Raw genomic sequence first — 25,144 nt, 5'->3', positions numbered from 1 at the left:
AATTAGTGAAAAGAGATAATTGTTAGTTGCCTCTTCCAAATTTTTACTAATGTTTCATCTTCTTGTTTTACTACACTTCCTTTTTGAATAAAAATGGTGATGACAAGTACCCCTGTCTGGCTCCTGATCTTTACTTGAAGCAGTGGTTGACCATTTAAAAGGACATATTTAGAAGTTGTCTTCTGTGCCTTTTTTTCCTTAAAGTTTTTATTTAGAATGACTACTATATTTCAGAACTTTTTTTTTTCTTCTATTTTTTGCTCTGGGCCTTGAGATATGTACTCTACTTGATCTTGGAAGATTTGAGTCCCAGTGCTGACCATTCTCTTTTTAAATCCCTCTGATTTTCTTTTTGGTTCAAAAATCATGACTCTTGAAAACCCTCCTTGTGCTGTGCTCACTCCTCCTGGAGTTTTGATATCTTGTTGACTGTTGAAGTCATTATCCTTCTCTAGCAGCTCTAATTCTGGTTGTTCTTTTCCCCCTGGAGGCCAGACCCCCTCATGTGGATGGTTATTGTCCACTGCCTGCTCCCCGGAGCTCAGGTTCAAATGCTGAAATACTTTGCTGGCCCCTATGGAGACATCTGAAGGAAGTCTCTGGCTGTCCATTCAGCGTGTGCACTCCCGGGCTCAGAGCTGCAGCACACCCAGCTGTTCAGGAGGGATAGTTAGCCAGCCTCTCTGGGCCCCCAGGCCCACCTACCAGAGGCCTCAGCAGCTGCTCGGTTCAGGCAAACCAGAGTAGAAATGGAATTATCTATTTGATACTATTACTGAGCTTTGTTTCGATATTATCCAGCATGTATTTTTATGATTGAGAGAGAAAGGGCAGGTCTTTAAGAGGAGAAACTGATACCCTTCTGGTGGTTATTATTGTTGTTTAGTTCCCGAGTCGTATCTGACTCTTGGCAACACCATAGAATGTAGCCAGCTAGGCTCCTCTGGCCCATGGGATTCTCCAGTCGAGAATACTGGAGCAGGTTGCCAATCCCTTCTCCAGGGAATATTCCTGTCCCAGAGATTGAACCTGCATCTCCTGCATTGGCAGGCAGATTCTTTACCATTGTACCACCTGGGAAACCCGCCCTTCTGACTAGAAAGTACTAAATTTTTCTGTGCTAATATCAGATATTTTTGTTGCACTCCATTTCTTGCTTTAAAGGAATAATCAAGAAGTACATATTATTCAGTTTTGTAATATACACCAATGACAGGTGATCTACCAGGATAATGTGTCGACCTGGGGGCAGCATTTGTACAGCAGGTAAATGGCCCTGGAAGGATTTAACATCCCTTCTGTGTTCATAGGTCTAAAGTGTTAGGAAGCATCCTGGTGGCTCATGCTGAGTGTCTCCACAATAATCCTCAAAATAATTGGAGGCAGCCCAAGGTGTCACGGCCTTGAATCATTAGCTGGTGGAGAAGCAGGAACAAACCCACATAATGAGGTATCAGCGAGAGAGGGGACCCACTGAGAGCAGCAACATCTGCCCCCCTCAGCTGGAAGACGCAGGGACCCCCGAGGACCCAGAGAAAGTGACAAGGGAGCTGAGTACCAGGAGGAAAAATGAGGGCCCTGGTGACAGAGAGTAAGACAGATGTGAACTGGAGAGGCTTTAGGCAATGAACGGAAACCTGGGGATAGGAATGTATTTGGAGGAAGTGCTCTAAAACAAAACCATTTTGTTAAGGAAACTCTCCCAAGGGCAAAAATCCAATTGTGCTTCACATTTTTATGCAGCTTTTCTTCCCAAAAATGTCTTCAAAATAACCCTTCAAAGGCCAGTTGAGATAACCTGGTAGGGCAAATAGAGGCAAAAAGAAAAAAGGAGGGATTATCGTAGTTTTACTACAGCCCAAAGATGTGCATGTTAGAACACAAGCTCTTATAGACATCCTAAATCCAGTCTCAGGGAATTATAGATACCCCCTCATATGGAAACTGGGCTCACATGTGAAAAAGCCTTGCTTTGGTGGAATCCAGACAGAACCCAGTCCAGTCCATTCTCCCACCAAATGCTGTCCAGTTTCTACTCTATTACTTATGTTGCCGTGTCTGTTTCTTTAGAACCATTGATTTCTGGTTACTAAGCCAGCTGTCTTAGGTCTCTGAAGTGTGTTAATAAGATTTGGTCTTTCTTCTGATGTTTTCCTCAGCCCTCTCTGTGCTAGGCCCTGTGCCAAGCTCTCTTCAGCAGAAGTAGAACCTGGTCTTTCCTCTGAAACCAGAGAGACCACTTCATGCCCACCCTGGAGCTCTGAGTGATGGTGGAGATTGGCTACAGTGGCCCTGCTCCAGGGCTTGCTCTACTGTCTGGGGAGCCATGTGAGTGGGGGTCCCCAGTTTCACAGCGAGAAGTGCTGAGCGCCAGCAAACAGCCAGATAAAGATCCAGGCTAGCAGTCTGGGAGCCCCTTTTAAGTGGAGTATGCCTGTGGGAGGCCTCAGGGAGAAAGTTCTAGAAATCATGAGTCAGGTAGCTTCACTGTCATCAATACACTATAGAGGGAGAGATGGCATAACAGTGCAAAAGGTTCCCAGAGGAGAGAGAAACACCGGGACTGACTGAGGAGAGCAGCCGGCTACAGCCACAGGACCGGGGCCCATGTCCAGGCTGCTTTCGAAAGTGTGTTCAGGTCAGAGGCCCTGGGGTGCAGAGTGGAGGCCGCAGGCCAGTGCTGCTCACCGTGCCCTGAGAATGTGTGATTTCAGATGCCCCCGAAAGCTGGGCAGACTTAACTTGGGTCAAGCAAGTTTCCAGTGCAGGGGAAGCTTCAAGGGAAGCATTTCCTCAAGATATTATGAAGCGTGCTATTGTGAGTCTGCCTTTTAAAACCAGGCAATACTTGCAGTATAAATTTGTTCCCCTTTTCATTAAGGCAGACCTCCTTAAGACTATAACTAACCTGTCAGTAATTCCAAATGTCTGAATTGAGTGCCTACTATGTGCCAAGCCCTTCACACAAATCAGCTCATGTAATCCTCAAAAAAAAAAAAAAAGATCCTGTAAAGGGCAAAGCATCATTATCCTCGTATTTAAATTAGAGGGAAAAGAGTGGGAAACTTGACTGGGCTCACACAGCTCACAAGGCCAGGAGCCCGGGGCTGGGTCAATGTGAGCTTTAACCTTGAGTTACTTGAAACCCAGATGGGATTTGGGAATCACGTAAGTTCTAGGATGAGTTCACTCACACATGTCCAGCTCCAGCGTGCCCTCACGTTCCCACACACCTCACTTGTCTTTCTCAAGTGAGAGTCCAGCAGAGCTGAGCTCGGTGGTTTGCAGTCTCATTTCCTCCTTCTGGGGTCTTTTGTGAGGCTGGGGGCTCCACAGGAAGGAGACAAGGATGAAATTCCTGGCAGGTGACTCAGATGACATCTGCCACTGTTGTTGACATTGGGAAAATTACCCAGAACTTGGGAATAAGGCCAAGGGAGGGTGGCAAGTCCTCTTGTGTCATACAGGAACATCTTTTAACAGACTCACCCCAAAATGCTACACCATTCTGAACTAGGCAGTTATATCTCTGTTCACCTCATTAGTTTGTGTTCATCAAAGGCCCGCACTATGCAGTTACACATTAACTTGCAGATTTGTTTCCAGTAAAAATGCAAACTGTTTCTTTCTGGTGGAAAAAATACCCCCCAAAGGGTATGGTGTTCTTGCCCTGTAGGTCATTCCCCAGTTGTACGTCTTTTCTGGCAGCTTTATCCCACCTAATCTCTCCAACACCCGTACCTCCACCAACTCTCCTTTGAACCAGCTTTACCTTCCTGAGGGTCCCTCATAACCGAGTTGAATAAATCTTAAACACTGCTCATTTTGTATCCTCATCAGAGTCCTGTTTTCAGGTTTTAGAGGAGTGTCCTTTTGGCACTTACATTCTTCATCCCTGACCGGAAATAGTTACCTCCAGAAACCTTGCCCAGGGAGGTAGGACAGTGTGTAATATCCTAATCTGGGCTTTGGTCTGTTGTAGAATTGGTTAGAATCAAACTCCTCAGGCAGAATTGAGAGCCTGCTGAGGGTTAGAAGTCCTTCTTCCCTCTCTGTGTGCCAGGCATTTCTGGCTTTGACTGATTGGTGTGTTTTGAAGCCAATTTGTCAGACCTTAATTTAGTATCTGTGAGCCACACACAGAACAGTAGCATTACCTTCCAGCGATGGGTAACCATATGTTTCTATTAAGCTTTGGAAGCTGGAACATTGGTCAAGTGTTTCCGAGCTGGTCAAATTTCTTCTTTCATGAAGCACACAGTAGTCTCGGCTTAGGATGCACTGTGTGGTCACTGAGAGGTCATCACGTCTGCCCAGCAGTCACCTTAACAATTTCAGGGGAAAAGGCCAGAGGAGGGGGGTAGGGGGCCACTGAGGCTGAGACATCACAATGGAAGGAGGGGGTTGTGGGCCAGGTGTCCATGCATGATGACGCATGGGCTTGGAATTCTGTGTTCTAAGATCCAAGCGGGACTTCCTCCTGTGACGCTGTGAGCCTATAGCCCTCAGAAAAGTTGCTAAATTGGCCTCCAGGCTGTGTATTCTTGGGATGTGTGAGCAGCAGCGATCCTGCTGGCCAGGAGTGCTGACATCTGTGTGTGTCCTGATGTTGGAGAAGCCCAGACTAGACATCTGAACCCTTCTGGCCTGGGTTCCTTGAGGGAACTCATATTCCTGGCTGAGCTTATTATTCCAAGTCTGAGAGATTTGGGGTGAGACTCATTCAAATCTAGGCTCCACCACCTAAAATCTACTTGCTGTGTGACCATCAGCATGTCACTGCAGGACTCATATTTCCCAGTCTGTAAAGTGGGCAGATGTACATGCCACATTCAGAGTGAGGTCAGTGCATCTACCTTACAGGGCTGTTACAAGGGCTAAGTGAGGATTAGATAAGCTTGTGTAAATATTAGGAATGGTGGCTGGGGTGGGGGGTGAGGGGGCGGGTGTTGGAGGACAGGCCTTTCAACCAGGTGTGGAGCAGGCGGTGCTGAACCCAGGAGAGGGGGCTCCCCTCCAACACTGAGTTCCCACAAACTGACTGAAGCTTTCAGGGAGCCAGAGTCACCCCACTTCCCTGGGGATACAGATAGGCAAACAGCAAATTTGACTCTACAGACTGGTTCTGCCCTGTGAGATCTGCCTGGAAGCAATCCAGGCCTGACCCTGGTGCCGCTCTCTGCTTGTTCTGTACCCTGGGCTCTGGCACCCCAAGTTGCTGTGCTGTCTGGGGCTCTGCCCCTTGACTTTCAGATCTCAGGTCAACTCTCACCTCCTCTCTTCCCTGACCTCCAGATGGAAGCCGGCCCACTGTAGTGCCCTGTTTAACTCCTTCCTGGCCTTTTCTGCAGTCCACATTTGCCTTATATGTGTTCACTTGTTCACATTCTTGTGTGTCTTTCTGTGATATCAGTGAACTGAAGACAGGGTCCCAGTCTGCCTGTGTCCCTGGCATCTAGAATAGGGTCTGTGGCCCATGACAGGTGCTTCATAAATATTCATTGGATGAATGGGTGGATGGAGAGCTGGCTGGCAAGCACTCCTGAAGTGCCCGGTTGTTACCCCCAACTCCACACAGTGTGTAGAAACTGCACTGGCTGTAGACCTGGGTCTCTGCCTGGCTCTCATACAAACGTGAATTCTGCAACTACTTCCAAGGCACTTGGGTGTCTTCTGTAATGATGGATTCAAAGTTTACAGACACCCTGTCTCCAGACCATCTTGGGCATGTCTAAGGTTGAGTTGTCAGGGAAGATGTGGGCAAGTACTGTGACCATTACCCAGCTCCAGCTGATACAGCCCACATCACTGCTCCTCTACACACACTCTTTCAAATGCAAGCCCTCACTCTAGGTCTTTAAAAAACCTGCCCACAGCACAAGATACAGGCTTCAGCTCCCTGCTGGATCCCTATCGATGCACAGAAAGTAACGCATATAATCTGTGTATGCCTATGTCTGCTGACAGGTGGGCCCTTCATCCCTGTACAAATACATTCTGTCTGCAGAAACCAGAGACCACTGCAGTGACAGGCAGGCATTTAGGGCAGGCAGCAGTGAGGCCATCAGCAGGCAGGGCGACCAGTTCTTGGGACTGCATGTGCTGCCTCTCATCTTCAGTGTCCGCACCCACTCTCCTTGGCCTGTCTTGGGCCCTGCAGAGTGTGAAGCCACTGTTATTGTTGTTCACTCGCTCAGTCGTGTCCAGCTCTTTGTAACCCCATGGACCCCAGCATGCCAGGCTTCCCTGTCCTTCACTATCTCCTGGAGTTTGCTCAAATTCATGTCCATTGAGTCGGTAATGCCATCCAACCATCTCGTCCTCTGTTATCCCCCTTCTCCTCTTGCCCTCAATCTTTCCCAGCATCAGGGTCTTTTGCAGTGAGTCAGCTCTTCGCATCAGGTGGCCAAAGTATTGGAACTTCAATTTCAGCATCAGTCCTTCCAAAGAATGTTCAGGGTTGATTTCTTTTCAGATTGACTGGTTTGATCTCCTTGCAGTCCAAGGGACTCTCAAGAGTCTTCTCCAGCATCACAGTTCGAAGGCATCAATTCTTCGGTACTGTCACACAAGTGTATGTTCCTCGGTTCTTTGTCTCGTCACAACAAAGATTTGGAGCGACGGACATTAAAGCCCTTGGTGCATCACAGCTCTCGGGTCTTGGACAAATCATGCTACAGCTCTTAGGCAAATCAGAGTTATAGCTCTATTTTATTTAGAAGATAGCAGGGGAAAGGCGGGGGGAGAGAGGAGAAGAGAGAGAGAGGAGAAGAGAGAGGAGAGAGAGAGAAGAGAGAGAGAAAGAGAGAGAGAAGAGAGAGAGAGAGAGAAGAGAAGAGAGAGAGGAGAAGAGAGAGAAGAGAGAGAGAGAGAAGAGACAGAGAAGAGAGAAGAGAGAGAAAGAGAAGAGAAGAGAGAAGAGGAGAGAGAAGAGAGAAGAGAGAGAGATGAGAAGAGAGAGAGAGAGAAGAGAGAAGAGAGAGAGAAGAGAGAAGAGAGAGAGAAGAGAGAGAGAGAAAAGGAAGAGAGAAGAGAGAGAGAGAAGAAAGAGAAGAGAAGAGAAAAGAGAAGAGAGAGAGAAGAGAAGAGAAAAGAGAAGAGAGAGAAGAGAGAGAGAGAAGAGAAGAGAGAAAGAGAGAGAGAAAGAGAAGAGAGGAGAGAAGAGAGAGAGGAGAGAGAGAGAAGAGGAGAGAAGAGAGAGAGGAGAGAGAGAGAACAGAGAAGAGAGAGAGAGAGAAGAGCGCACGCACACGGGAGAGAGAGTCCGTGAGAAAGCGCTTTGGCTCCTCCTCTTACATTTTTTTCCTCCACTTGGGCCTGCCCTATGCAAATTGGGCTTAGCCAGGAGTGCTGTTTGTTCTGCCTGAAGTCTTCACTCTGGTCCTCGGACCTTCCTTTGACCTTCCTTGTCTTAGCCACCGCCATTTTGGACTCCTTTTCCCTATTCTACCTACCTAACAGTACTCAGCCTTTTTTCTTTTTCTTTTTTACTGTCCAGCTGTCACATCTGTACATGACTCGTGATTCTGCAGCCACCATAGAACCATGCCATCACCTCACTAGGGCTTTGTGGTGGCATGTGGCCAGGTAGTGGGGATTTCAGCTCCAGCCCTTCCCCAGGGAACTGAGGCAGTACTGCTCATAGAGAGACGGAGAATGACCGCCACAGGCCATGTGAGGGGAGGGGCTTCCTCAGCAGGCGAGCCGAGGCTGAGTTCTCAGACGGAACACCGCACCGGGCAAATGTACCTGAAGGCACTGAGCATCCCAGAGTGGAACACTAAGGGGTTTCCCCGCTGTGCTATTCAGGCCATATCCTGCTCGGAGAGGTTGCCTGCTCATTAGAGTGCCTTGTGCAAGGAACCAGTTGAGACTGAGTCAGAGTTTGGAAGCAAAAGAGCCAAATTGTCTGTGCTCTGCCCTACGGTCAATGGTGACAAAACAAGAAATGCTTCCAGCTCCGGGTGAATGAGGAAGGCTTGCTCCCTCTGATCCCTCTCTTGGGGTTGGGTGGCTTGTCTGACCACTGCTATCCTCCACTGCCTCCACCCATGCCCTGAGGTAGCAGTTCCGGGTCTGGGGCAGTCACGTGGAGAATCCTCATTTGAATCGCAGAGGGAGACTAGCACTGACTGGTTACAGATGGACTTGTTTCTTCTGCCACCATAACTTTCATGTAACAATTTCCATGTCTGACTGTGTTCAGTAAATTTAATTAGTGTTGAAAAGCACTTATTTGGTGAGATGATCGGTTTCTAACCTGGGTAAATGACTTTCTTTATGACTATAAATTAAGCGCATTATATCTTTTCCAGGCATCATGGTCGTACCCATAAATACTGTAGGCAGTTGCTGGCAGTCTCACTTGGTTACCTTTCCCATTACTGGTTTATCATCGTCCTGGTAGGAGTGGGGAATTCATTCTGTTTTAATAACAAGGAGGAAGTGATGACAAGGGACTCGTTTGTGAAACCACACTTGGCGGGTGTCTCGGTGGCAGGGCCGGGGCCCTGTACCCCCATGCACAACGTTCTCAGCTCTTTGTGGGCTTGCCGGCCACAGACTGGGAAGGGCAGTGCAGGGCTTTCAAGCGACTTTTGTCCTCGTTGCAGATCATTAGAAATCACATATGTGCCAACAGCCCATTTCCATGTTGGAGAGAACCTGAGTGTCTTGGCAGCTTGGATGAGCACAGGTCGGCACGAGTGTTTTCTTGATATTGGCCTCTCAGAGCACAGCTTGGTAGAGGCCCCCAGAGCCACACTGGCAGGATGATCAGACCTGGGCAGTGCAGTGCTGCTTGCTCCTCAGAGGCGCTGGCTGCAGCCTGGGCTGTGGGCGTCTCAGAGGGCCAGGGTCAGGTAGAGGGGACCCTCCCCGTGCCTGCCCATGCAAACTGGCTCTTCCTTTGATGTTTGCACTGGACTAGGTGGTCTCTGAAGGGCCTTCCTGCTCTGCCCTCCTGGTTCCAGCCCCCTGTACCCCAGCAAAGGCCCATCTCTACACACAGTGGCTTCCCCTTCGTACTGTCATCCCTCCAGCTCCCCTCTTGGAGAAAGCAAGAGAGATACACCCCTGAGCAGATCGCTGCATATGGTCCCCCTCTACCCTCCCAGCCCAGCCTCTAGCCTGGGGGTTAAACAGAGTTAGGGAGGACAGCTTTGAAAACTATTGTGTTTCACAAATCCTGAGTCAATGATGGGGGCAAGGGCAAGAAGATAAAGGCTCTGTACCCTGGGCATCTTCTGAGGCCAGAGAATCAGGCAGGCCCTCCTGGGCTCAGAGGATTCAGAGAGGGGCACTCCGACTGGCAGGGGCAGCCGAAATGGGCCCCAGGGGTACACTGAGGCTGAGGTACCCAGAGAGAGGGCATAGCCTGTCTCCATGGGCAGCCCAGCCAGGGCAAAGCCCCCAAAGCAGGCACTGTGAGACCAGAGGCTCAGAAAGCTGGGCTCAGTGTCTTAAATGGAGCCACTAGTGGGTGTCCTTCACATCACATAGGAAAATTGATGAAAATAGTGATACAAAGGCAGCATTGTCTTGGAAAGAAACAAAGGCTGATATTTTCAGAGCCTGTTAGTTTCTTCTAGTAGCCGCCAGCACTTCCCCGGGTAACCCAGGAGAATTTTGCTAATCAAACACGCTCCGTGGCAAAGCAGCCATAGACACTGTGGGTGGGGGGCCTCCAGCCCAGAGCCTCCCACTGTCGAGCCAGCACCCCGGCTTCCTCTGCCCATCAGCCTTGCCAGCAGGGCGAGCAGGGGCCCATGAATGCCCCTGAGTCTTTGCAGTGACACGCCAACAATTAGCAAAGTGGATAAAGGAGATTCACACGCCCACTTAGGATCTGTATTTTTATACTGCTAAGAGATATTTTGACCTTCTAGCTTATTATGATTCAAGAAAAAGTCAATATTTCTTAGCTTGCCAAGGCTGGAAGAATTTAAATGAGTTATTGAATCAAGCAGTTAATCTACTGATAACTGATTTTTTTCCTTTCAAATCTATAATGATGAAAAGCAGACTTAACCAAAAACAAGTTTTGCTTTTTTTTCCTTAGGCATTTTAATCCCATAGAGTAGGAGTTGAGGCTGAAAGTTCAGTCTTGACTGTCAGGGCCATTCTGTCTTGCCAATATTTTGAAGAAAATTTAATTAAAACTTAAAAGCAAAGACTTCTGTGGCTGTAAAATCTGTATATATGTTTCAATTATTTGTGTTTTGATATCCTTTTATAATTCTCAGTTTCCTATCCGTTGCCATTAATGCCACGTGGCCATAATCCAGTTTTCTGGGCTCCTGAGGAATGTCCCGTAGGTGATGGATGCTTGCTTAAGCGTCCACGTAAGTGAGCCTTTTCAGCAAGAAACCACTCTGCCCCACTGCTCTGGTGTGTGAGCTCGGGACACCACTGCCTGAGATCATCATGGGTGTGTGTTGGGTACAGGAGACACACAGCAGCACGGCAGCTGCTGTTTCCATGATCTCAGCCCTCCTGCCCATGGACATAGGCTGTGCTATTATGCCAGAAGGACTGTTGTTATCGCTAGTCACTCAGTCGTGTCCGACTCTTTGCTACCCCATGGACTGTAGCCCGCCAGGCTCTTCTGTCCATGGAATTCTCCAGGCAAGAATACTGGAGTGGGTAGCTGTTCCCTCCTCCAGGGAATCTTCCCAACCCAGGGGTTGAACCCAGGTCTCCCACATTGCAGGCAGATTCTTTACCTTCTGAGCCTCCAGGGAAGGGCTGAGCAGTGGAGTGCCAGTGCTACCCCTGCTCCTGTGTCTTAGAGAACCATACTCTTTCCAGAGGAAATGGTCAACCTCTGACCTCCCTGCCTTGGCTGCCCCCATTCCTAAACACTTAGAGAACCACTTTCTCCTTACTCCACTGTTACTAGTCTCCACCATGGCTCCCCAGTGCCTAACGTATCAGACTGAAGTTCCACTTGGCTCTCTGAATCTAGCAAGACAGACCCACATCTTGCTACCCCTTACTTCCCACCCCCATTCTTGCACAAAACCCCTGCTCATGCCAGGTCTCCTCCCTAAGGCAGGCAAATGCTAGCTGCATGGTGGTTACAGGAACCTTGGCTCAAGCCCCCATCCCTTGGCAAGCCCTCCGCCTCTCAGTCAGCAGGGTCCATTGGTACCTTACCACCTCCGCATGGCCCTCTGTTGACTCCTCCCTCCCAGGACGGGCAGCGGTTGTGTCTGAGATGCTTGGTGGGAGCCAGACATAAAACCTGGGCTCTACATGACAGGGCATTGCTTGTAGCACTCCTGTCCACCACCCATTGGAGGGGCAGGGGCTCCATGGGGCAGCTGAGCCCCGATGCCTTGGCTTCACAGACTCTGGCCAATACAGCCTGAGAGAGCCATGCAGGTGGCCCATGCCCGCGAGTGCTGGCGGCTGACCCTCTGTGTTTGTGTGCCTCGCAGGACTTTCCAGCCACGACGAGCTGCCAGCCTCCTGCGGGAAGAAGTTGTGCGGCCGCGGGAGCAGGTGTATGCTCAACAGGAAGACAGGGGAGCCCGAGTGCCGATGCCTGGAGGCCTGCCGGCCCAGCTATGTGCCTGTGTGTGGCTCAGACGGGAGGGTTTACGAAAACCACTGTGAGCTCCACCGTGCTGCCTGCCTGCTGGGGAAGAAGATCGTCATGGTCCACAACAAGGACTGCTTCCTTAAAGGTAGGAAGATGGCTCTGTGCCTTTGTGCTTGTGGGTTTTATCATAGATCCTCTAATGCCTTTCTGGCAAATGACCTGGGTGCTGAGTCTACAGGTTAAATGTGTTTTAAAAATAGAGAAAGAGGAAGATTGGAGCCTTAAAAGCAGTAGCAGTGTTTCAGTGCTGCATGTGCATTTGTGTCCACCTCCAGAGGCCCCTGCCTTGAGGAAGGGCCTGGGAGAGCAGAACCGGAGGGCCCAGGAAGTCTGGGCTGGTGCAGAGCCCATGTCCATAGCGTCCAGGCTAAAAGACACTGCCCAGGTCTCTCTCACAGGGTGGGTCCTGCCAGGTGGTGGCAGGGAGCACACTGACCCCTCTGGACTATGTCTCATGAATCAGAAGGTCACTCTGTGCATAGAAAGTAGTCAGATGGGCCCCTCCCCACCCCAGGACAGAGGTTCCCAGCATGGCAGTCACTCCAACTCTGGCCTAGAGTGGTTGTCTGGCCTGTCTAGAGCACCTCAGAGCAAGTTAAGGAAGGTCCTGCATGGACGTCAGACCATCTCCATGGAGGAGGGGGCCAAAGTGTTCATGCCCTGTCCTTGAGTGAGAAGAGCAGTGCCAGCTCCTGGCAGAGGGTAAGAGCCTCAGGGGCAAGGCCTGTGGCTCTTCGTACATGAATATCATCTTACTAACATGTGGCTCAAGGCCTTGATGACACCAAGAAGGTGTCAATAGCTCACAGATGTTCCAAGACACGAGAGTTAGGCCACAAATTTCTGTGTCTGTGTGGCTGCGATGAATGGTGCGTGTCAGAGGCTGTAGAAGTGTTTGCGATGCTGAGCCCAAATGGTCACACGTGTATAATCTAGGTGAGGTGAGACAGCAGAAGCAGCTTGTGTGCACGTGGGAACGGGTCCTCTGGCCTGAGCTGTGGGATCTTGGAGGTGGGGGGCCCACGTGGGCCTGCATGAGGTCCCAGACCTGCTGTGGGGCAGGGCCGGGAGGGGAGGAGAAAGCTGGGATGGAGCCCTGCTGCCACTGAGTGCCTGTGACACTGACAGAGAGGAACTTCTGTGTGGCCACAGCTGGGGGCCTGGCCTTCAGGAGGAAAGGGCCAAGCTCAGGCCTCACTCTCCTAGGCATCAGGTCCGTGTGGCAGGAGGAGTCACGATGCAGGAGCCCAAGTCTATGGGCCTCCTGTAACCCTAGAGAAGGTAGCTTTTCCTCCTCGTCCACGGGCCCTGGCAGGGGTTCCTGGAGCAGATGGGTCTCTGGACTGTTGAGTTTATCCTGTGATGGGAAGAGTCTTGGACCCTTTCATGGGTGTGCTTGTGACATGAATGCTGGGGCACTTCAGAAATCATGAGGCCCAATGTGGAAATCAAACCAAAACAAGCACAAGAAAAATGTCCGAGGCCTGGAAGCCCTGCCCAGTCCAGGCCTGCCTGTGCCTCAGCAGCCGTGAGCACTAACACACTTGTCCACCTTGCTCCAGCTTTATTGGTCATGTTGCATGTTATAGACTGACGTTCCATTCTCCAGTTTCCAGTATTCCCCCAGACTGCACCTTTCTAAAGGTTTATATTTCTACATCAGAGTGTGCATGGCCTCCCTCACCATCTGTTATTCATACAGCATTTCTCATTTCACGCGAGGGAAAGTTAACCACCACAGAACCTGCCGTGATGAGGGGTGACGGGAGCGTTGAGAAGGGGCGAGCAGATTAGGTCTCGGTTCTGCTTCACACTGATTGAATTTATCCACTGAATCCTTCTGATTCAATGGGGTTTTCACTGATGTTGTGAAATCCCACCCACTCACCGTGGCAGCGCCGATCTCCAAACGACCCTTTTTCAATGGAGAGAGGTACCTGCAAGGTTCCAGAGGGACCTGAGTTTGCAGGCCAGCTGTGTGACCTTGAGTGCGTGACTCCGCCTCTCTAGGCCTTTTGCCCAGCTGTTAAAACGGGCTGCTGGCAGTTTCCACCTGCTCTGTGGAGAAAAGTAAATAAGATGCAGCACAGAAACCACTTAGCATGGGCCAGGTACATTACACATGTCGGGTATTAATGACACCTGTTGTCATCATTTATCTAATTCATGGTGGCCTCAGGCCTGGAGCAGGGAGACGCACAAGCTGTGAGGGAGATGCAGAAGCAGGAACAAGGACTCCTGCCTGGATGGTCTTGGGCTTGGACAGCTTGCTGGTAGATGGAGAGTGGAGGTGGGAGGTGCTGAGAGTCAAGCTATCCTGGAGATGTCCACCTGCAGCTAGGGTTCCCCTGTCTACACACCTCATCCCCTGGCTCTGAATCCCACAGAGAAGCCTTCACTGCCTCTGGTTCAGCATCAGCTCCAGTCCCAGGAGGCAGGAGGGCCAGCCAGCTTCTCCTCCCCTAGTGTTTCCATAGGGAATGCCCAGCAAGCAGTTCACCGACCCCAGGGTCCCAGTGGCCATGGAGGAAGGCAAGCCCTAGGAGGGTGCTTTTGGGGAGAAACTTCATCTTTGCCAGAACCCTGGCTTTCACAGGGAGCAGGAGGTAATGGATGGACAGAGTGCTAGAGGGAGGCAGGATGGGATTCTTGGGGGAAAGAAGGGTGGGTATAAAGGACAGCTTCCTACAGTCCTCACCCCAAGATGGCAGCAGAGTGTGTAATGCTGTCTTGAGCTCCAAGGATGACAATTTGTCTCTGTCCCAAATGTCCAGGGAGTTATTGGTTCAGGAAACTTGAAAATGCCTTTCTACCTGTCCGAACAAAAATTCTAAAATCCTTCATGTTTCATTCTCTTTCCCCATCAGACTTTACAAAGAGAAATTACAAGTTCATTCTCTGGGGCTTTCTCTACCCCCAGAAGTCACTATATTAGGATGGTCCTTATGGGGTGGGGGTGTGTGGAGCAAAGTGGATGTGGGCTTCCAGGCCAGGCCACCACAGTTCAGAGCAGTCGCTCTGCCACCAGAGCCCTTCCCTGCACCCTTGTTGGGGGGGGGGTGTCTTCTTGGGGGTACCACCTGGGATCACAGGGTGCTTACTGCTGTGCAAGGAAGGAGCGGCTGCATTCAAAGACCGCGTACAAGAAAACTTGTGGTAACACATTCTAGTTGCTATGGCAATGGAATACTGTGTGAATACAGAATGAGATACATCATTTAGGGATCATTCACTGGTGAGAAAATCAAAATTGAACTCTGCAGCCTTGTCTCAGAGGCCATTGGCAGCTTCCATACCAGCTCTCCTGACATCCGAAAAGTCAGGGGGATGAAGGAGATGGAATACTGTCTCTCTCCTTGGGGCAGAATTAGTCACATTTGTCCTCCGCACCAAAACACCAAGATAGTGGGTAGATTTCTCTGTACCTTTAACTTCTTCTAGAGTTTGTGTCTCAAGTTATCTTGTGACATGGCATTCCTTATTGTGTACTAGTTGGCACTTTTAAAATGATTTTCCTGACTCAGCTCTGAGTTCACGCTTTATCTCCTATGGTGTTGGAGAAGAGGAGCTTGCCTCTCAGCCATCACTCAGCACGCCAGGCTTGTATTATTTCAGATGATACAATGTCATAGTTAGGCAGTTTTCCAAACAAACCATGAAATTATGGAAGAAAGGAGCCTGTTAGAGGTTCAGTTCTGAACAGACCCTTAAGCATCCTCATCCCGCATGGCATTTGTAAGTGCACAAGTGCGCCTTGGTGCTTCAGAGGGGAATTCCCAGACTCTTGAAATCAGAGGAAATAATTGCCTCTTATTTTGAAAGTTAAACATACAATAGGCTCACTAGCAAACCTTTTTTTTTTTTTTTCCTGAAGGAATAAAAACTCAACCTTCTGTTACAAGTTAGCAGAGCAGATACAACTTGTTGCCAAAGACTTCTTTTCTTCTTTGGGGTATTTAGACGTTGTTGTTACTTTAGCATCTTATAGCTTTAGGAATATAAATTGAGTCCCATGCCTCCAGGGCATTTCCCCACTTCCAAGTCTCTTCTGCCCTGCCAGGGAGAGATACTCTGATTCCCAGCTGTGTTGGCCCAGCCTCAGGCAGACTCTCAGCTTCCCCAGGTGTGGGGGCAGCAGGCACAGGGCTATGGTAGGGGCAGACATCCTAGGGATTTGGTTTCACTCTGCTGGAGTGGTCCCTACACCAGGGAAATGCTGGGGCCTGAGGAAGCATCATGGGGAGGCCCGCACTGAGAGGGCAGGTGGCACAGGCCTGGAGGCATCACCTTAAGGCCAGCCATGGGACCGTTCCACACTGCCCTGGAGAAGACACAGAAGCTCTCTCTGTCTCACTTACTATGTTTGTAAGACGGGGTGATGATAATGCCTACCTCATAGACTGTCGTGAGCATAAAATGAGCAGGGCTAGGCACATCGTCATGCGTGCTCTTCTCTAAGCAGTATCAGCATCACTCAGGATAATGGTGACATCATGGCAAACATCGGGGCACAGTCAAGGGATGGAAGCAGGAGGCTCTAAGAGCCCTGCTCACGTGTGATTACACTCGATATGGGCTTAGAAGTCAAGGGTGTGAATGTCCTGTGAACAAGGGGAAAGAAAGACATTTGTCCTCCATGTTTATTTAATGAATGACTAGAATTTGATCTCCAAATGATCAAAATTCTAAAACTTTTCCAACTGCCTTACTTTTTGAAAAGAAATGTAGTGAGGCATCCAAGTTCACCTGATAAGCTTGCAGAGGTGGAAGAGAAGAACCAGAAACTCCTGATTCCAGGTCTAGAGGAAGGTTCTGGAATGCATGAAAGGCTTTCGGGAACTGCCAGTTGAGATGAGGGAGGGACTGGTACACTTGAGTGTGAAAAGGGGAATGTCTAGGGAGGGAGCTGGAGAAAAGACAATTGAGATGAATCTTGAAGAGTGAATAAGGGCTTCACAGGGTGCAGACATGAAGTAGTAATACCTGCAGACTCTCAGGACAGAGCAAGTGATTAAAATGCGGGTCCTGACAGGGAGCTGGGGTTGATGAGGGAGACTATGGATGAATGGAGACAAGGGGGGAAAAGATAGGCCTGTGTGCCAACCTAGGTAGTTTGAACTCAAGTGGACTGTCAGATAGTCCAACCTTCCCATTTCCCCACATGGGGACCCAGAGCCCCAGCGAGGCCCCTAGTCCTCGGGCTCTGCTGCTGTAGTCCACCCTTCATCATCACCCCCAACTTTGGGGCTCTTTTTAATTCAGTCCCAGCAAGTCATGTTCACAGTAGGCAAGACTGCCTTTTCTTTTCCCCCCAGGAGACTTTGTGGAGTGAGGACTCAGGTGCCATGGTCAGTGGGCAAGGCCCCTCTGCTGGGCTGGGCCTCCTGGCTGTGCAGGTTAGTAAGGGGCCCAGCTGGGAGCTTCTGCAGGAAAGGCGGCTGAGTTATCCTGAACTCACAGCCCCTCCCTGCACCAGAGCACCAGCCACCTCCTCTCCCCTAAGGAAGGAGTGGGAAACTCAGCAGCTGCCAGAGAGGCCCAGAGACGAAAATCAGAGCCTCTGGGGTGTGCCCTCCTTTAGCATGCTCTGGCCTCTTGGCACTGGCCTCCACTTTCTCCCCACCCCCTTCCTGTTTCCAGTTTCTTCCAATTGCCCTTCCACTCCCGGCCCCACCTGCATTCTATCATAGGCCACTGCTGCTTCCCCAGCCTGGCAAAGGAATCTCTCTGTACCTTCCTGGCCTTTCCTGTGAGCTCCACACAGGGGAATGTGGGCATTTTCCACCAAGCTGTCTCACTCAAAGATGTTGGTTTGTTTTTAATTTTATTGAAGTATAGTTGATTTACAATGTTGAGTGTACAGCACAATGACTCAGTTATACGTGTGTATTCTTTTTCATATTCTTTTCCATTATGGTTTATCACAGGATATTGAATATAGTTCCCTGTGCTATGCAGTAGGACCTTGCTCTTTAGCCATCCTATATGTGATAGTTTGCATCTGCTAACCCCAAACTCCTAATCCTTCCCTCCTCGACCCCTCGCCTCTTTGAAGTGAAGTGAAAGTCGCTCAGTTGTGTCCAACTCTTTGCAACCCCATGGATTATACAGTCCATGGATTTCTCCAGACCAGAATACTGGAGTGGGTAGCCGTTCCCTTCTCCAAGGGATCTTCCCAACCCAGGGATTGAACCCAGGTCTCCCACATTACAGGTGGATTCTTTACCACCTGAGCCAACAGGGAAGCCCACTCACCCCTTTGGCAACCACAAATCTGTCCTGTATATTTGTGGACCTGTTTTTGCTCCATAGATACTCATTTGTGTAGTATTTTAGATTCCACTTGTAAGTGATATCATATGGCATTTGTCTTTTTGTTTCTGATTTACTTTGCTTAGTATAATAATCTCTAGGTCCATCCATGCTCCCTCAAATGGCATTATTTCATTCTTTTTGATGACTGAGTAGTATTCCATCATATGTATCTATGTATGTACATAGATGCATGTACATTTATCTGTTTATCTCCTGATAGACATTTAGGTTGTTTCCATGTCTTGGCTACTGTGAATAGTGCTGCTATGAATGTAGGGATGGATTTATCTTTTAAAATTTAGTTTAGTCTGAGTATACACCAAGGAGTGGATTACTAGATTATATGGCAGTTTAATTTTATTTTTTTGAGGAACCTCCAAACTGTTTTCTGTAGTGACTGAACCAATTTACATTCCCACCAATAGTGTAAAAGGGTTCCCTTTTCTCCACACACTCTCCAGAATTTATCAGCTTTTTAGTGACAACCATTCTGACTGGTATGAGGTGCTACCTCATTGTAGTTTTGATTTGCCTTTCTCTACTGATTAGCGATGATGAGCATCTTTTCATGTGCCTATAGGCCATCTGTATGTCTTCTTTGGAGAAATGGTTATTTAAGTCCTCTGCCCATCTTTAAATTGGATTGTTTGGGGGTTTTGTTATTGAATTGTAGGAGCTGTGTATATACTTTGGAAATTAAGCCCTTGTTAGTTGCATTATTTGCAAATATTTTCTCCCATTCCATAGGTTGTCTTTTCACTTTGATTATGGTTCCCTTTGCTGTGCAAAAGCTTATATGTTTGACCAGGTCCCATTTGTTTATTTTGTCTTTTATTTGTATTGCCTTGGGAGACTGACCTAAAAAAACACTGATACAATTTATGGTAGAGAACATTTTGCCTGTGTTCTCGTCTAGAAGTTTTATGGTGTCATGTCTTATTTTTAAGTCTTTAAGCCATTTTGAGTTTATTTTTGTGTGTGGTGTGAGGGTGTGCTCTAGCTTCATTGATTTACATGCAGCTCTCCAACTTTCCCAGCACTGCTTATTGAAGAGAGAGAGACATTATTGAATGTCTGCTGGGTGGCCAGGCTGTGCAGGACCTGAGAGCACCAGCAGGGTCAGGACTGGAGGCCTGATTTCACAGATCAGATCAGATCAGATCAGTCGCTCAGTCGTGTCCAACTCTTTGCGACCCTATGAATCGCAGCACTCCAGGCCTCCCTGTCCATCACCAACTCCCAGAGTTCACTCAGACTCATGTCCATCGAGTCAGTGATGCCATCCAGCCATCTCATCCTCTATTGTCCCCTTCTCCTCCTGCCCCCAATCCCTCCCAGCATCAGAGTCTTTTCCAATGAGTCAACTCTTCGCATGAGGTGGCCAAAGTACTGGAGTTTCAGCTTTAGCATCATTCCTTCCAAAGAAATCTCAGGGCTGATCTCCTTCAGAATGGACTGGTTGGATCTCCTTGCAGTCCAAGGGACTCTCAAGAGTCTTCTCCAACACCACAGTTCAAAAGCATCAATTCTTTAGCGCTCAGCCTTCTTCACAGTCCAACTCTCACATCCATACATGACCACAGGAAAAACCATAGCCTTGACTAGATGAACCTTTGTTGGCAAGTTAATGTCTCTGCTTTTCAATATGCCATCTAGGTTGGTCATAACTTTCCTTCCGAGGAGTAAGCGTCTTTTAATTTCATGGCTGCAGTCACCATCTGCAGTGATTTTGGAGCCCAGAAAAATAAAGTCTAACACTATTTCCACTGTTTCCCCATCTATTTCCCATGAAGTGATGGGACTGGATGCCATGATCTTCGTTTTCTGAATGTTGAGCTTTAAGCCAACTTTTTCACTCTCCACTTTCACCTTCATCAAGAAGATTTTTAGTTCCTCTTCACTTTCTGCCATAAGGGTGGTGTCATCTGCATATCTGAGGTTATTGCTATTTCTCCCGGCAATCTTGATTCCAGCTTGTGTTTCTTCCAGTCCAGCGTTTCTCATGATGTACTCTGCATATAAGTTAAATAAAGAGGGTGACAATATACAGCCTTGATGTACTCCTTTTCCTATTTGGAACCAGTCTGTTGTTCCATGTCCAGTTCTAACTGTTTCTTCCTGACCTGCATACAAATTTCTCAAGAGGCAGATCAGGTGGTCTGGTATTCCCATCTCAACTAACAGCTAAAAGAAAGGTCGGAGTCGCGTCTGCAGCACCCCTATTATCTGGGCCGTTGTATGGCCATTCTGTAGCCAGAGACATCCCCAAGACTTCAAGGACCAATGGAAGTCTTCATGGACCGTCTCCTTGCAGCCTCCCCCATAGGTTCTGCCGGCATCAAAGCATCAGCAATAGCCTCCCAGTACAATGGCCTTTGGGTCCCAGTCATCCCATTTATAGTATCTGCTTCCATGATCAAGAAACATAACTTAAACATGTGTCTTCTCTGGATATTTACTCTAGATTTTATGCAAGAAAATGTCCTAGTGTGAGCACCCTGCAAGGGTACAAGGCTGCTATCAGATCAGCATTTGTGGTGTGCTTCACAGAACTGCCACACTTTGGATGAATTAATTACATTTCAGTAATTAAAAATTACTAATAACTCATTGAGCTGAGAAAGTCTCGTACTGCATTGATTTCACTTGTGGAAACAAGTTGCAGTCTCTGAGGCCCCTACAGTGTTCCCTGTTCTTTTCAGCACCCTCTCCTTATTCCAACCACTTCTCTGTGTCCATTGACAGACTCACACATTCTCATGCTAAAGCCAAGCAGAGCCGGCTTTATCCCGGCATCCCTCAGGTACCATTTCTCCTCTCCCTTTCCCTCTCTCCCAGTCATCCAAAGCCTTGCCTGTGCTAGCTGCCTCCACTTCCTCAGCTCCCCCCACACTCTGCCCACCAGGGTCTGCACCTGGCTCCTGTCTCCACCAAGATCACTCTGCCCTTATAAATTCCAAGGCCAGGCAGTGCTTTCCAGGCCTTGTCTTACTACATTCCTCCCGCAGTGCTATCGTCACTCTTCCTGGTCCTGCCAGCCCCAGCCCTTCTGACTCTTCCCAGGCCCCCTGTCCTGGCTCCTGGTCAGATACTTCTTCAAACCCATCTTCCACGTGGCTTTAAGAGTGACACCGCCAAGAGGCAACTCTGGCCACATTGCTCTGCTGCTTGAACTCTTCCTTCCATTCATTCAGAGAACATTTACTTCTTATGAGTCATGTCTTCTCTGGGCACTGAGAATACAGCAATGCACAGACAAGACAGGATTCCTGCCCTCGCGGTGCATACAGTTTTGTAAGGGGGACAGTAAGCAAGAGATAAGGTGTCTTAAGTGGTGACACGTGCCATGGAGAAGAAGAAGATAAGGAAAGAAGTTACAGAATCTAACATGAGAAGTGAGTTTTGAGCAAAGGCCTGGAGGAGGCTGGGAGGTTAGGGGGCAAGGTATTTGCATATCCAGGGAAAGAGCATCCCAGCAGAAGGAATAGCTAGTGCACAGACCCTGATGTGAATGCTCTCCTGGAACATTTGGGGATCAAAAGGGGGCCAAGGCTGCTGGAGCAGAACACAGAAAGTGAGAGACATCCGAGAGGTAAAGAGACACATCCTCCAAGTGGGCCTTGTCAGCACTGAAAACCCAAACTCTCAGCCACCATGCCATGTTTTCTTTCTAGTTTTCAGCACCCCCACCCAGGGATGGCCTTGAGGGGACCTCCTCTTTCATCACCACCCAGGAAGCTGGGAGGGGTGTGCCATGGGCTGGAAAAGATGGCCTGTCTAGGAGCTCATCATCACGTATTTCTAGCTTCACCCTTTAACTGAGATAAACCTACAGGGCCCAGGGGATTTCCTGCATAAGAACAAGCTACCATCAGAGCTTCTAGCAAGAGCAGTGTCCTCCCTTGGTTCTAACTTCTTGTTAGCTGGCATGTTGTTGTTCAGTCGCTAAATCATGTCTGACTCTTTGCGACCCCATGGACTGCAGCACTCCAGGCTTCTCTGCCCTTCACTATCTCCCAGAGTTTGCTCAGATTCATGTCCATTGAATTAGTGATGCCATCCAACCATCTCATCCTTCTCCTTGTGCCTTCAATCTTTCCCAGCATCAGGGTCTTTTCCAATGAGTCAGTTCTTCACATCAGGTAGCCAAAGTATTGAAACTTCACCATCAATACTTCCAATGAATAGTCAGGATTGATTTCCTTTAGGATTGACTGATTTGATCTTCTGGCTGTCCAAGGGATTCTCAAGAGTTAGAGTACATATCTTGCTATCCTGGGTGTCCTTATGAGTGGGGAAATATGATTTGTCTTCCCATCCTTTGCTTTTTGAGATGTTCCATTCATTTCATAGATGAATGCACAGATTGATGATTATGTGTTAAATGGGGCTCACACAGTTCCTGAGGGAGACCCATGTGAGAGGATGGGAAGGCCTAGCTGGAAGCCCTCCATTCAACACAAGTCACAGGGTCCCAGCCGAAGAGGCGTGGATTCACGAGGAATCCTCCTCAGATTCTGTTCCCTGATGACATAAGGAGTTGAGGGGACATGAGGGAGGAGGAAGGCAGAAGTAGGTGGGGTGGGGGGTGACATGGAGCGTCCTGCCCCCCAAGCTTCTGTGTAGGAGGCTGCTCAAGAAACACCCTGCATGAAGAGAAGGGAGGCCCTTGGTTCAGGGTGCTTAGCACCACTTAGTGGAGCCCACAGCCAGCACTTGAGGAGCTTTGGATGATGATCAGAAGTCAGATGTTTAATTACTGGAGCGAGAAGTTGATTTGGGACTTCTTTAAGGTTCTCCCCTATTGCGCCTTCAATTAAGATCAAGGCCCCCGTGTAGCAGCCGCTAAATGACACCGCATATTGAATCTCTGTGCTCAAGCAGTTTATCTAATTATCTGTGTGACAAACTCAGCAGCTGTCAGACCAGCCACAACTCAAATATGTTGACTCTGTCCCTGCCTAAAAGTGTTTGCTGCTTACTAACAGGCTGAGGGCAAGGGCTCTCTGGCTCTTCTGGGCACGTGGAGTCCCTCTCAGGTTCTGTTCCCTGATGACATAAGGAGCTAAAGGGGACTGGGAGGCTGGGAGGACAGTGGGTCCATGAGTCCAGTAAGCCTGTTCTTGGTTCTCGACCCCAACCCAACCCCCGGACTCACCTGCAGCTCCTATGGCTGACGCGGGTGCCCAGATTCTCTGCTTGCTTTTCTGGACAGGAAGCAAGGTACCAGTCTGAACCATCTTTTTTCTCCAAAGAGAGGGAGGTGCCACTTACCACTGTGCCAAATTAACTGAAACCAGTCAGGGGAGTTGGGGGGTGGAGTGGTCACGGGGTAGCCCAGGGAGAGGTAACCTTCCCCAGCAGAGTGGGCTCCTCAAAGGCATGCTTAAGGAGAGCTAGCTCTCTAGAGTAGAGCTGAGTCCCCGCCTGGGATAGCCAAGGGACAGAGCTACAGATAGCTGGGGCCCAGTCCTCCACAGTGTCCCGAGGCACAGGAACTGCCCATGTTCCTATTGTGGATAGACTTGTGCCCAGCCCTGTGCCAGGTGCCATGGAGGAGCAGTGTCCAGAACATGGGGTGTTCTTGAAACTGCTGAGGGCAGAGCTCCCCAGGGACTCCCGGACTTGGGCACCTGGTCCCCACAAGCCTGCCATCTGCCCTGCTTCTCATTGTGCTTGCTTCTGCTTTGATGGGTTCCGAGCCCTCATTAATGAAGGTATTCGGAGTGAAACTGTTAGTACTTTCATGAAGCTCCCCTAAATGAAAGCAGTAAAATCACTTTGCTTGCAGGTAATTAAAATCACCAGATATGGTGAACTCCATTCACTTGTTTTAAGCAGGGGGTGTGAGTGATGCGCGTCTCTCTGTAGCGGGAAGAAAGGGCTCATCCAGTGGCCTGGCAGGCGTGTCTGTTTCCTGCTCTTCCGTAGGGGACGGTGTCCCACTGCCTGTCCCTCAGCCCACTCCCGCCCACTTTGGTCAGCTGAGGTGTAGCCACAGGCCTGTCCCTGTAGTCTAGAAGACACCTCTGGGAGCCCCGCCTGCCCTGCTCAGGGTGCCCAGCTGAGCTCTCTGATCCTCTGTCCACACCTCATCCTCTCTCCCCCTCCCCGCCTCTCCCGCCTCTCCTTCTCCCCTTTGCCTGTGTTCCTGCTCACCCCCACCCCTTGCCAGACAGGAGTAGCATGAAGGTCTTGTTTATGTGCCAGGCTTCTCTCAGTAAACACTCTGCTCATGGTGTTTTCTGTCTGGTTGGTTTTTACTGAAATGTAGTTGATTTGCAATATTGTATTAGTGTCAGGTATATATCAACATGATTCAGATATATATATATATTTTTTTTGTATGTGTTTATGTTATCCTTTTTTAAAATTCTTTCCCATTATAGGTTATTACAAGATGCTCAGTATAGTTCCTTATGGTATACAGTAAAATCCTTGTAGTTTATTTATATATGGGAGTGTGCATCTTTTAATCCCATATTCCCAATATATCCCTCCCCAGCCCCAACTCCTACTTTGGTAACCGTTAAGTTTGTTTTCTATGTCCGTCTGCTCATGGTTTTAAAGCAACAAACTCTCCATTTTAAAGAGTTTTATGGCTCTCAGGGCAAACAGTTGTAGGTATCAGGAAGACCTAATGAGAACAGGGATCTGTTAAGAAGGAAGGCAGAGCCCACTGCTGGGAAATGTGGTTTCTTTCCTGTGAGAAATGCCGGCAGGAGCCCATGGACTCGTTTAGAGAAACAGTAGGCAGGAAGCAAGATGCACCCTTGAACGTGCCTGTCTAGAAGATTGGGGAAAGAAAGAACTCCAGCTGAAGGCTCCGCCAGGCTTCCTTTGGTTGCAGCTCCACAGGGACTCAGTTGGCTACATTTACAATCTCCAAAAATTGCAGCAAATTATTATGAGTTCACGCATCTCATCCTTTTGAAGAGATCAGAGGTTTGGATGAGAATGGAGGGCAGGTAACACAAGCAGTGCGTGCTGCGTGCTGCACCCAAACCTGGCTACTTCATCACTGTTTCTCACCAGTCCCACACAGCCCTCCCAGATAAAGACTGTTATGGTCCCTGCTTGGCAGATGAGGAAACTGAGACTCAGAGAGGTTTAGTGACTTGTCCAAGACCACTCAGCTGGTGAGGAGGAGAGCTCACCTCTATGGAGTTTGCCCTCCAAACTCACATCTCTCTGACTTTTTGATTGTGAATGTTACATGTTGTC

General features: G+C 49.0%; 1 protein-coding gene across 12 annotated transcripts in view; it reads left to right on the top strand.

Annotated features, from left to right (window-relative positions):
- The window catches only part of FSTL4 (follistatin like 4), a 550,514-nt gene that overhangs the window by 304,762 nt on the left and 220,608 nt on the right, over positions 1 to 25,144 (top strand). For all 12 annotated transcript variants that reach the window (XM_086411566.1, XM_086411561.1, XM_086411567.1 and 9 more), the window contains one exon: positions 11,442 to 11,690. In XM_086411566.1, coding sequence (XP_086267692.1) covers positions 11,442 to 11,690 — 249 coding nt within the window. The remainder of the gene's footprint in view (positions 1 to 11,441; positions 11,691 to 25,144) is intronic.

This window comes from Bos grunniens, chromosome 7, assembly GCF_055505025.1.
Source record: "Bos grunniens cultivar Pamir isolate PY7600 chromosome 7, Bosgru_T2T1.0, whole genome shotgun sequence".
Classification (NCBI taxonomy): Eukaryota; Metazoa; Chordata; class Mammalia; order Artiodactyla; family Bovidae; genus Bos; species Bos grunniens.
This window is presented reverse-complemented; position numbering and strand designations above follow the sequence as displayed.